Source organism: Vulpes lagopus, chromosome 2, assembly GCF_018345385.1.
Source record: "Vulpes lagopus strain Blue_001 chromosome 2, ASM1834538v1, whole genome shotgun sequence".
NCBI lineage: Eukaryota > Metazoa > Chordata > Mammalia > Carnivora > Canidae > Vulpes > Vulpes lagopus.
The window spans coordinates 150448914-150462675 of NC_054825.1; the positions used below are offsets into that span (position 1 = coordinate 150448914).

General features: G+C 33.0%; 1 protein-coding gene across 4 annotated transcripts in view; it reads left to right on the forward strand.

Annotated features, from left to right (window-relative positions):
* The window catches only part of JAK2 (Janus kinase 2), a 117039-nt gene extending 105066 nt beyond the window's left edge, over positions 1 to 11973 (forward strand). For all 4 annotated transcript variants that reach the window (XM_041741504.1, XM_041741514.1, XM_041741520.1 and 1 more), the window contains 6 exons: positions 68 to 257; positions 859 to 983; positions 1156 to 1328; positions 6705 to 6822; positions 8771 to 8884; positions 9353 to 11973. In XM_041741504.1, coding sequence (XP_041597438.1) covers positions 68 to 257; positions 859 to 983; positions 1156 to 1328; positions 6705 to 6822; positions 8771 to 8884; positions 9353 to 9460 — 828 coding nt within the window. In that variant the 3' untranslated portion in view covers positions 9461 to 11973. The remainder of the gene's footprint in view (positions 1 to 67; positions 258 to 858; positions 984 to 1155; positions 1329 to 6704; positions 6823 to 8770; positions 8885 to 9352) is intronic.
* The last annotated feature ends 1789 nt before the right edge of the window (positions 11974 to 13762 follow it).

A 13762-nucleotide genomic window follows, 5' to 3' on the forward strand; every position in this document is an offset into this window, starting at 1 on the left:
ATTAGAATTTATTAGTAATTTGTCTATAAGACTTGAGATTTCTAGCCTAATGTGATGTGTTGTTTAGGGTAATTTTGGCAGTGTGGAGATGTGCCGATATGACCCTCTACAAGACAACACTGGGGAGGTGGTAGCTGTGAAGAAGCTCCAGCACAGTACTGAAGAGCACCTGAGAGACTTTGAGAGGGAAATTGAAATCCTTAAATCCCTGCAGCATGACAACATTGTAAAGTACAAGGGAGTGTGCTACAGTGCTGGTATGTTGCCCATTGAAACCTATTTTGAATGCAAGGTACGTTCTTGGCATCCTGGATAATGGAAACATAAAATGTCTCAAGGTCTGGACTTACATGCCTTGTGCCTAAGGAGAGAAGCATGTAGGTGACTGGAGATTGTGCTTGGTGACAGTGGGCTAGAACTACAAGAAGTGTTTGGCTCCTGGTTATTCATTCTTTTCACCACAGGTGGTGGTTACCATGCTTGCTTAAGCTTACCAAGAGACTATCATTTTTAAATAAACAAATTGTCTTTGCTCACATTTTCTGTGAAAATATTTTTTAAATTAGATACTTTTTGTTCTGTACAGATGAGGAAAAAGGACATTTTCTCATCAGCTTATCTGGGTTTGCATAAAGGGTTACATGAGATTAAACCATAACTATTTTTTTAGCTTCTTTTCAAAACTTTTTTATTCAAAAAGCCTGTGTTCTTAACTATTACATCACTTAATTTAGAATCAAGTTTGTCATCTTAGAGATTATGTATATCTTTAAGTCATTTATGTATGATTATTTTCTAATATTTTATCAGTAAAGTATGGCAAAGTAAAACATTGTATTCCCATTTGTGTGTTAAAAGGCCGGCGTAATCTAAGATTAATTATGGAATATTTACCTTATGGAAGTTTACGAGACTACCTCCAAAAACATAAAGAACGAATAGATCATAAAAAACTTCTGCAGTATACATCTCAGATATGCAAGGTACTTAATATCCTGGCTACTTGTTGTAAATGAAAAGAACATGCTGAAGTAATTGTTACAAAGTCCTCTAGAGTTTTTCTTAGATAATTAAGGAAGTATATAAAGGAAAGACCATTTAAATTGTTTATGTTTGTAAAACTTAGCTGAAATAAAAATGTCGTTTTATCAATAGGGCATGGAGTATCTTGGTACAAAAAGGTATATACACAGGGATCTGGCAACAAGGAATATATTGGTGGAGAATGAAAACAGGGTTAAAATTGGAGATTTTGGGTTAACCAAAGTCTTGCCACAAGACAAAGAATACTACAAAGTGAAAGAACCTGGTGAAAGTCCCATATTCTGGTGAGTATATTTTAGTGCAATAAAATAAAATTCTAGAGCACAAACATCAAACTTTTATTTTTATTATTAACAGTTTGTCATTTATATATTTATAATAATAGCAAAAGTTTATCATGCTTACTGTGGGCTAAATGCATTTCATGGATTATCTCATCTAATCTTTATAACAAGCCTTGGAGAACATGTGTTATTTTTATTCTCTCTATTTTGAGTGTGAGGGAACTGAAGTGTACACAGGTTAAATAGCTTGCTCAAGGTCATATGACCAGTAAATGGTAGAATTAGGATTCAAATCCAGATAGTCTGTTCTCAAAATTTGGGCTTTTAAGCTTTCTTAACCATAATGGTGATTTAATCTGGCATTAAATGAGCTTTTTTTTTTTTTTTTTTTTTTTTTAAGATTTTATTTATCTATTCATGAGAGACACAGAGAGACCTAGGCAGAGGGAGATGAGAAGCAGGCTCCCTATAGGGAGCCCGATGTGGGACTTGATCCCAGGACTCCGGGATCATGACCTGAACCAAAGGCAGATACTCAACCACTGAGCTACCCAGGTGCCCCTAAATGAACGTTTTATAGCAATTTGAAGCTAACAATAATTTTTGATCTTCAGTTGTAATTGTGAGTTGCAAAGAACATACAAACCTAGTTTTTTATGTGGGATACATTGTTGTTTTTATTGGTTTGTGCTTTGATGCAAGGTCTTCTTTTTTATTCATTTATGGTACATTTTGTTTTATAGAAATGAATTGCTGAAATTATATTTAAACATTTCAACTTGGGATACACTCCAAATAGACTTTAATTCTGGTTTATTCATCTGCTGAAATAATACTATTAAGATTATGTTGTTTAAATCAGATGTTAGTGTTAAGGGATGAATTTTATTTAAGTATGTCTTACTTATAACTGTCAATTTATAAATATTTTAGATTCATCAGAATTATTAGATTATTCAGCTACTCTAAGTTCATTGATCATCCATATATGATAGTTATCTTTATTTTAATATATATCTGTGAGGTTTACAACTGATCCCAGCTATTACAAATTTTTAGTCTAGAAGGAAATTAGGTAAGAAAGCACCAGTGATTTAATTTTGATTTTACAATTTCATAATTTTAATATTCTTACTTTAACTGAAAAATGAAGTCAGATTTCGTTGATTTAGAACATGATTTGAACAAATGGATTATTTACACAGAAGAGTAATATATAATGACATTGTGAATGTTTACAGAAAAGTCCTTATCTTTTATAGAGGTGCATACTGAAATAATTATGATTGAAATACTGTCATGTCCAGAATTCGCTTCCTATAAATCCAGTGGGGTGGAGATGGGGAATAGTCCATAAAACAAGGCAGGCAAAGAATTTAACTAGGTGACATGTTGTACATGGTTGCTTATTGTTTTCTTAATTTCTTTTTTTTTTTTTTTAATTTTTATTTATTTATGATAGTCAGAGAGAGAGAGAGAGAGAGAGAGAGAGAGAGACATAGGCAGAGGGAGAAGCAGGCTCCATGCACCAGGAGCCCGACATGGGATTCGATCCCGGTCTCCAGGATCGCGCCCTGGGCCAAAGGCAGGCGCTAAACCTCTGCGCCACCGAGGGATCCCATGTTTTCTTAATTTCTATGTGTTTGAAATTTTTCATAACAAAAACACTTTGAAGGAACATCCTGGTGATAATCAGTAGCATTACTGTCATCTGATTGTTTTTAGGATAGGTGAAACTAGAAAATAAGACTCCTTGAAACTTAATTTAACTATCTACTTTGGTTATGTTCCCCAGTGATGCATGAATTTCATTCTTTTTTTTCCCAGAATGAGAAACTAAAGAAGTTAAATGGAATTAACTAGAAATCCATAAAGCTTAGCTCTGTGAATTTCCAGTGATTTGGGCATACTTAATGAATACTTAATACTTAAATAAAAACTTATTAAGTACCTACCTACTGTTTGAAGCACCATTCAAAGAACTGGGGTATGAAGATAAGGTCAATATGGGAGGAGGAAGGGGGGAAGCAACTGCGCCCAGTTATTAGGAAGACCAAACTAAAGAAGAGCTTGATGTGGCAAGCATATTCAGCTAACAGGTCCACTACTCATTATCCCTTCCCTTTAGGAGCTCATAGTTTAGGAAAAATCAAATGCATGATCAAATCATTGCAATGTAGTGTATAAGTGTAATGAAGATGGTAGGAAAACATAAGAATACAAATCTGTTGAGGGTTTAAATTACAGAAAAGCACAACTAAGAAAGGACATTTCAACTATTGATTAATAGTTTACCAGGTTAGAGAAGAAGAAAGGCATTCCATCAGGAGGGAGAAAACTTGTTTGTATAATAAGTAGATAGGAATGGAAGGAGTTTTGTTATAAGAGTACTCATTTTTTTGTGAGTCTTTATGAGATAAGCAGCAAGAAAAATATAGTGATGTAACATTAAAATTTATCTGTTAGCTGGCAGTTTCATTAGATCCATTCTTTTTTCATTTTTATTGAAAAACCACTAGATTTTCAAAAGAGAAGTCTCTAGAGTCATTCCTTTTCTCAATTTCTGGGAAGTATACCAAAAGTTTTTCCAAAGACTGACTTCATTTTTCAGTTGAAGTAAGTATTAAAATTGTGAAGTTGTAAAATCAAAATTAAAAAACACTTTGCAGAGCACATGTACAGAGAGAGGCATGTTTGTAACAAAGCTAACAAAGCATATTCACCAGACCACCTTTCTTTCAGGATTCCTTCATTTCTCATTTTAAATATTTAGTTTCATACCTAATATTGTATTTTTTGTTATAAAGAAAGCTCCTTAATTATGTAAGCTTTGGGCCCTCTGTTTCTGGAAATTGCAAGGACAGTCAAGATAAGTTCCAGATGATACATACTTAGTATAATTAATCTTATATTGTTATGAAAATCATTTCTCATTACTTAGTTTACAGTAAATAATACAGAATAAAATGTAGCTAAGATTGTAACACATGAAATAAGGTATATGGTAAAAGGTCTAGTATTCCTTCGGTAAATGTGTTGGGGAGAGGTATATATCAAACTCTGATTTTTGACTTTGGAGAATCATTAGGAGTTAGTACAAAAATCAGAAATAAGATTTTTTTATCATGATCAAAGTTTTCCTGTGTATTTATGTACTGCTAAAAACTAATCAGATAGGCAGCTGGTATATAGTTTTATTTTCATATTAATAACTATTAAATGTTTTATATAATGAAATAAGGCTGACTAAATTTTGTATAAATAATTAAGAATATGAGTTGATAAAATAGGTTTTCACTGGGGGCACCTGGGTGTTTCAGCCGATTAAGTGTTTGACTCTTGAGCTCAATTTGGGTCTTGATCTCAGGGTCATGAGTTCAAGCCCTGTGTTGGGCTCTAGTGTGGAGCCTACTTTAAAAAAAGTTTTTAACTAATAAATTGAATAATGAACACCAAATCTGAAGTATGAAAGGGAATGCGTACAGTTCTTATCCATGAAATTTAGCCATCATACCTTTCTGGATAGATGATTCTTTTTTTTTTTTTTTTAAGATTTTATTTATTTATTCATGACAGACACAGAGAGAAAGAGGCAGAGACACAGGCAGAGGGAGAAGCAAGCTCCATGCAGGGAGCCTGATGTGGGACTCGATCCCGGGTCTCCAGGATCATGCCCTGGGCTGAAGGCGGTGCAAAACCACTGGGCCACCGAGACTGCCCTGGATAGATGATGCTTGAGAAAGACATTCTTGGATCACAAAGCTGGCAAGATGCTTATAAGCAAAAGCTTTTTAAAAAAATTTACGTACATTTCAAAGAGAAAATTAGCAGTGATGAGTTTTCTAAAGTAAATGCTCTGAGAGGGGGAAGAGTCTTTTTTCTCATTTTCAACAGAATTATTTTTTTCTTTTTTGATTTGTATTTATCTTTACGTGGGAGAGAGAAAACCAGCCTTGAAGATGAAGGGGGGAAATTGTAGACCGTGCTTTCATTGAAAACTGGAGGAAGAGACTGTTTTGCAAGCGTTGGGGGAATAGAAGAAGGTTATATTCCATTTGTGAGATAAAACTAACATATGTTTAAAAATAATTATATGAAAAACTATTTAAAACTAAATGTAAAAATAGTATGGTTAACTGTATAGTATGAACAGTAATAAATGAGAAGTTCAGTAGCATGAGGTCATTAAGACCTTGAGTAGCAGAGAATGATCTATGGAAATGAGGAAACTTAAATTGGATTTTGAAGGAGAGATTAAATTTATATAATTCACATGTTTAATCTCATTAGTCTAAAACAGATCTTTGTCACCATCCTCTGTAATAGGGATAAACTTAGCGATAGAACCATAACATTCACAGTCCATTAGCCAGAATCTTCCTTTGGATAGTGTGGATACTCGAGGAGACAATGACATCGTTTCCCCCTATGACTTTCTATTTTCTGTGTTTCCTGTCATAACCCCCCTTCTGATTAACAGGTTCTTTTTTTGTTTGTTTGTTTATAGCTTCAAGTCTTGTTCCACTTTAAAAGCCATATTTTTTCCCCCTCTGGGAGACTTACCTCGATTCATCTTTTTTTTTTTTTTTTTTCTTTCAAATTTCAGTTCCTGGAAGGTACTTTGCAGTTAACTCTGGTGTCACTTATAAATACAAAAATAATTTTTTTTGGATTTGGTTATTTTTTGTGCCAAAGATTCTCAAGACTACCCTCAGGTCTGATGATTCACTGGGAGGACTCCTAGGTCTCTGCAGTCTACTCATGGCTATGGTTCATTTCAGAGAAAGCATATAAAGCAAAATCAGTGAAGGGAAAAGCCATTTGGAGCAAAACCTGGAGGAAACCAAGCACAAGCTTCCAAAGATCCTCTCCCAGAAAAGTCTCATGAGACAACATTTAATTCTCCCAGCAGTGAATCCTGACAGCACGTTTTCTGCCTGGCATGTACCAAAATTTCAGACTCCCAGAAAGAAAGCAGGGGTGTTGATTATGAACCATATTGTTTGCAGAAACAGTTTTGGCCCAGTGAGCCACTCTAGCATTTTAGGCAACCCTTCTGAAATCTAAGTTCCCAGGCAACAGTCAGTTGTCCACATTGCAAGCAAGGTTTGTGAGGGTGGCAGCCTCAGGCCTGCTTCTGTGAACTCTTTTCTGTACACCCTATTTTTTTAATCCAATGATTTTCTGGTAAAATCAAGAGTTGGCATATCAAGTAACTTTTTTTTTAAACAAAGTATAGTTGATACACGTCACATTAGTTTCAAGTGTACAGCATCGTGATTCAAACAGTTGTTCACCACAAGTGTAGCTACCATCTGTCACCACAACTATTAGAATTCAAATAACTGTCTTATAAATGCTTTTTGTTTATTACAGGTATGCTCCAGAATCATTGACAGAGAGCAAGTTTTCTGTGGCTTCAGATGTCTGGAGCTTTGGAGTGGTTCTATATGAACTTTTCACATATATTGAGAAGAGTAAAAGTCCACCAGCGGTTAGTAGGCTTTTTATTTACTTTTTTCTTAACATGAGAAAACGTTTTTCTGAAGAATAATAAGTTTAGGACTCATTTTAGAGCTTCTTATTGCTTATTTGTAAGACAACATCCAACAAAGTAACCCTAAACTCATTCATTAACTTGCATTTTTGAGAGGGAGTGGGTTGGAGAGGATAAATAAGTAAGTAAATAAATAAAGGGAGGGGAGGGGAGTGTATAGTGTCTCTTTTTTAAAAAATTAAATATTTTATTTATTTATTCATGAGAGACAGGGAGTAAGAGAGGCAAAGACACAGGCAGAGGGAGAAGCAGGCTCCATGTGGGGAGCCTGACGTGTGACCCTATCCTGGGTCTCCAGGATCAGGCCCTGGGCTGAAGGCTGCGCTAAACCGCTGAGCCACGCGGGTTGCCCCTGTATAGTCTCTTTATATGATTTTTAGTAAAGCTAATAAATTTATTCACTCTAGAAATTACTGAGTTAAACACTTAAAAATAATTTCCCCTGTTCTATAATTTTTTAAAAAAGGAAACCATGAAAAAGAAAATAAAAACCATCTCTAATTCATCTTTCTTAAGATAACCTTTTTAATATTGTATGTTTTCTTCCAGGCTTTTAAAAATTTTATATATGAAACTGAAATTTTATCAAATATATTTCTTTTATAAAATAAAGGTCATACTGTACAGTTTGCTATCCTGCTTTTTCATTAAGTACTATAGCATGGATATTTACCTATATTAGTAAATATTTACTTACATTTGATTTCTAACTTCTGGGTAGCATTTTATCATAAGGATATAATTTCTGGAAATTTTTTTTCTCTTTTTCAGTCTTAATTTTAAGTAATACTTCAATGAACATAGTGAACATCCTTTTATATAAATGTTTGTATCTCTTGTCACCTTAGAATAAAAGTGTAATTATAGGTAAAAGATTATGAACTCTTTTTCAGGGTTTTTGATTGTTTTAAAATTCTTTCAAGAAGAGTTGTACCAGATTGTACTCTCAATGGAGTGCATAAGAGTGTACATTTGATCATTTGCCAGTATTGGCCATTATATGTTTATGTGGTTTTGTCAAATTGATAGAAGTTATATTTATTTGATTTTAATTTGTATTTCTATTAGTGTGACTGAGTACATATTTATTGGACATTGGAAGTGAGTATATGCGTTATCATGTGCTTTGCCCATTTTTATATTCATAATTTTTCTTACCTGCTTATAAGAGCTCTCTATAATAACTATAAATAAGTGATGTGTTTATCATAAATATTTCTTTAGCTTATAGTTAAGACTTAAATTGTAGGAACTTTTAACATACAAACATCTTCCCTCCATTTCATTTATGCTTAAATATGCATTCTGCATTTTCTTTTTATTATGTCCTCTTTTACAGTCAACATTTTATTTCAGCTGAAATGTAATGCGTTAAAACAACAATAAAAAAAAAAAAACAAATATGTCTGCGTTCACTCATTTTGGACCCTTCCCAGGGAATTTGTGCCAAGTATATCATAGTTACGGAAGTGGCATGATAGAGGTTCCACATTCAGTGGTCTTTTCTGAAATTAGATTGAAAAGGTTTTAATCAGGCAGCCCTGGTGGGTGGCTCAGCAGTTTAGCGCCACCTTCAGTCCAGGGTGTGGTCCTGGAGACCTGGGATTGAGTCCTATGTCAGGCTCCCTGCATGGAATGGAGTCTGCTTCTCCTTCTGCCTGTGTCTGTGCCTCTCTCTCTCTCTGTGTGTCTCTCATGAATAACTAAATAAAATCTTAAAAAAAAAAAAGTTTTAATCCTCAGAATAGTTTTTTAGAAGTTCTCAAACATGTAAGAAAACCTACATATACAGAATTTTTCACATTTACTAGAAGTTGGGAAAGCTGGTTCAAATTAAATATACCTAAAAAAAGAAACCTCATTGAAAAGTGGGTTTGTATTACAGGAATTTATGCGTATGATTGGCAATGACAAGCAAGGACAGATGATTGTGTTTCATTTGATAGAACTCCTAAAGAATAATGGAAGATTACCAAGACCAGATGGATGCCCAGATGAGGTAACAAAAAAGATCCATTCTTTTTTTTTTTTTAAGATCCATTCTTTATCCACATTCACTAGGTGTTTTTATTTTCCTTTTTACATAAAGATGATCACTTTAGGACATTTACTTTGCTAAGCTCTTGGATAAATAGCGTAATCATATGACGGTGGGTGTAGGCTTAGCCAGGATATTTGCCTACAGAGGAAAATTAAGTGGGAGTTCTCAATTCATGTCTTCCACCAATTAAAAGATGGCACTTTGGGCAGCCTGGGTGGCTCAGCAGTTTAGCGCTGCCTTCAGCCCAGGGTGTGATCTTGAAGACCCAAGATGAGTCCCAGGTCGGGCTCCCTGCATGGAGCCTGCTTCTCCCTCTGCCTGTGTCTCTGCCTCTCTCTCTCTCTGTGTCTCTCATGAATAAACAAAATCTTTAAAAAAAAAAATGGCACTTTGTGTTCATTGTAATTTTAGTTTTCTCTTTTATAGATTTATTTGATCATGACAGAATGCTGGAATAATAATGTGAATCAGCGGCCCTCTTTCAGAGACCTAGCTCTTCGAGTGGATCAGATAAGGGACAACATGGCTGGATGAAGGACACGAACTTCACTCTGAGACCAAAATAGACTTACAGAACAGTTTCGTATTTCACATGACTGTGGACTATTATTACATACACCGTTGTTCCGTGTATCATGACGCTAGCTAGCAAAGATGTGGAGATATCTGTTCAAAACTTTGAAAGTTTAGTGAGTTTTTCTTCATGAGGACATCAGTAAAAGATAAATTGATGAAAAGTCCTTAGCAAAGAATTTTGTAAAAATTTTCACAAACCTAATCAGTTAACATCACTTTTCTTTGGCAAAAGAAAAAAATAGACTTTTTTCAACTCAGAATTTTGGGAGACGAAAAAATTGTAATGTAAATTATACAATGTTGAGGATGCACAGAATATGTATGTATAGTTTTTACCATAGTGAATATATAATACTGTGGCATCTTGTGTGATGTTTTATACAAGGGCTGGTATTCATTAATAATGTTCCTAATTTTTCCATAGTTGATCTAAAATAATGTCACTATACAAATTACGATGCTCAGATAATTGAATAAGCACCTTTGTGTTCTCCTTCATCTGTATCACTGGCCAGCAATATAAGCAGATGTACACTTTAGCTTGTAGTTCTATGTACTGTAAATATTTTTCAAAGCAAAGGGAACAAATGTTTAGTTTCATTTGTATAGGAAATTCCCTTGACCCTAAAGAATACATTTTGAAATGAAACAAGTTTACAAAGATATAACACAATCTATTTTCTTATTTGTCTCCCTTGTATCTGTTTGTGAGGAGTATGTTTTTAGAATAGAACTATCTCCAAAATTTTCTAAGACTATAGTGAAAGTTTTCTTTTAAAATTTTGAGATTATGAATGCTACCAATATTGTCATCCATTTAGCTGTTGGCTAATAGGATTCTTCAATCCCTGGGACCTTTGGTCATGCATTAAATTTAAGCGTAAGCCATAAAACAGATTGTTTTTTAAATGTATAAGGTAGATAATAGGTTACAAATATTTTTTCTAAAGAATATATATTTTAGGAGTTTCAGAAATCTCTTGCAGTCGTAGAAGAGAATTCCTTTTGTTAGAGATTCTCATATACGAGGGAGAAATGAGAATAAATTGGTGAAAAAGTATGCTTGTTAATTTTATCCAAGAATGCCAGTAGAAAATTCATAATGTATATCTTTAAGATGAATGAGAGTTACATATTTTCAATTAAGTATAAAAAATGTTTGTTGTTACTGTCCTTTTAGTGCTATTCCAACATGGAAGCCATACCTAAAATATGGTGTGTGTGTTATTTATACAAAGTTTAAAGCACTTAGTATTTTAGTTAAAAAGAAAATAGTTTATTTTCAGTGGTATATGCTATTTTTTTAAACTTAAGACTTTTGATTATCTATTTTTTTGGAGCCGGCTTTTAAATGCAAATTATATAAGAGAAAATGCCTCACAGATAAATTTTGAAATTTTTTTGTGGAAGAAAAGAAAGGGAAGAAATGCTTTTTACACATTACTTTTAAAGCATTTTAGTAGTTACCGAATGCAGAAAACCTCTAAAACAGTAGTATAGTAGTATATTAGAGTTTAAAAGATTTCTGATATTTTGATGAAAGTTGAATATAATTTTTATTTAATTTATAGATTCCTCAAAGATCTGTATACGTAATGCAATTAAGAGATCTTCCGTGCTGCTACTTTTCAAATCAAAGTAGCATATCAATACAATATGCTTGATTTCAAAAACTTAAGTACTTAAAAGCAGATTTTTCAAGGTTTATTACATTGTTTTTAAAAACACAGGTATTAACCAATTGCTTAAATTTTTTTCCTTAAGCCTTTACTTAAGGCTTCAGTTTTTAGTTTAGGGAAGATAATCCCACATAAACATTCTGAAGTTTTTTTCAGTGGGGTGGTGGCCACCTTATTGTAAAATTCTTAAGTGTGCAAGAGAATTCATTGAAGATATGCAGTGCTTTAAATTTTTATTCTGACTGTACGTAAAAAGAAGTTAACCTCCAGCTGTTTAGTTGGTTCTGCACAAGAACTAGGTAAGTAATTATTGTACCACTTAATGCCAGGTGTTTCTTCAAATTAGTATTCTTTAGAAATGAGGGTAAAGATTTTCTTAGAATTCTGTTAATTCTGTAAATATTTCAGTATATTAAGTTATACAGTCTTTAAATAATTCCCTATATCCATGGCAACTTACTTTGGGAAATAGTCACTTTTTTATGTTACCTATGTATATGCTGCCAGTAGCACTGTAATTTGTTGTGTAAGAGTGCTTTCTTTCAACTTATGATTCTGCTTTAAATTCAAGTGAAATTTTTATCACAAATATAACTTCTGATATTTAAATTTTATTTACTTTTATCGTAGAGTAGACATAAGAAAATATCTACAGTTCTATATCTGGGGAGCCATTCTCTGTGGGAGTGGCATTATGTGGTCAGTTTATTGAGACTCTGTTATTTTCTTTATTGTGCCTGCAGCATGTGTCCACAAAATTGAAATATTGGTATAATAAATATTCAGAAGTTATTTTCTTTTGTATTGTCACCTAACCAAGGAAGTAGAGGTTATACACACTGATTGAGGGAGATGCAGAGAAAACCATTTGTAATAGTAAACTTTTGATTTTTTAAAGAAGTGCTTCCTAAGATTAACAGCTACTCTGTGCTCTTTAGGAACATTGCTGTATCCACTCCATCCTGGTATTTAAATTATTTCTAATGAAAGTTTTTTCTAATTTTTTAGTATAACTTATTACAGGTCTTTCAGTTTGCTGTATTAAAATAAATAATAACAGTAAGTATAAGTCAGCAGGATTATCCAAACAAAAGACTAGGTTATATGTGATAAGCTTCATTTTATTTAAGAAAAAATATCAAAGTATGGATCTGAGAAAATACTTGACGTTTACTCAGATTTGGGTTGGTTCTATGTAATCTCAGGATAATTAGCACTAAGTGTTTCATGATGCTGACAGTAACACTTAGATCTCAGAATGATGAAGATACTTTTAAAACTCTCCTATTAATCAAATTCTTGTAAAATGCATATCATATAGTCTTTAACTTTTCATATGAGTCAAATTTTTAGTAAAATGCACATTAAATCCTAAATATTAAAATATTTGGTTTTGTAATCTTACCAATTTTGTTTTACTTTATTACAGTATGTTTTTTTTAATTAAGTTAATTTCTATTGTACTATGCCATATGGGATTACTTGTTAGTGCAGGCCCTGAAAATACTGTTCTTTTTCAGTCTTACAGATTTATAAGGAAATGCTTTATCTGCAACTGAAACACCAGTCTTTATTAATATGGTAGTAAAAGTTGCTAATGATCATTATTCCATCATAAGTCCTTTCTTTGTATAGCAAATTGCTTAATATCTTATTTTTGCAAGTAAGTCTAGCAGGTTTATAATCTGAGAGCATTAGAAGAACTTTGAGTCTCTGTTCCAGTATCCATATTCTTAGATTTTGTAAATGGTTTTAATTTTAATACTTGCCTGGGAAGCATGCCTATAGATGTTATATATTGAGGTCAAGCAGTATGGAGAGGCAGAAGCTTAGCTTTTAGATCTGTTGGTAAATAATCAATAGAGCAAGGTGGTAAGATAAAAATGGCATAGCAGGTATTACGGAGACAGCAGGCAGCTGAGAAGGCTGCATGAACAAGTGCAAGAAGTATAAATGAAAGTATGCAATAGTTTTTTTTATCAATTATCCTTTCAAGTACAGTTGTTTACATAAATGAAAATATTTAGATGCTTTTTAGACACACAAAGATAATTAAATGGATAGTATTTTTAATGAAAAGTTTAGGTTCTTTTATCTTTTATTTTTTAGTTTAGGTTCTTTTAAATGCTTACAATATGTATGGATCTCAGTATGAATTGTTTGGTAGCATGTAGTACAAGATTGTGAGTCAGAATTTATTTAAATCAGATTGTGAGTCAGGAAATATTAGAGATTAAGGAAATCATAGTAAAGAAAATGGAAACAATGAGAAATCTAACACTCAAGGCACTCAATCATGAAAATATCTACTTGAAAATTTCTTTTTTGACTCCTTGAAATATACATAATGCTTTCTTCCTCTGCATAATGATAGTTTTAAGGTTGCTGTAGCCATGAGCCATTCCAAATTTTAAGTATATTCAAAGTTATTTTATGTCCTTGGTAACATTTTAGAACCCTCTTATTTTTGGTTGCAGGAAAAGTAAAAAGAAAAGTGTTTGCAGAATCAAAGACTTTAATTCTTAGGAACAAATAACTGGATTCTCTAATGCTGTTAATCTGCATAACCAAGTTGTCTCAG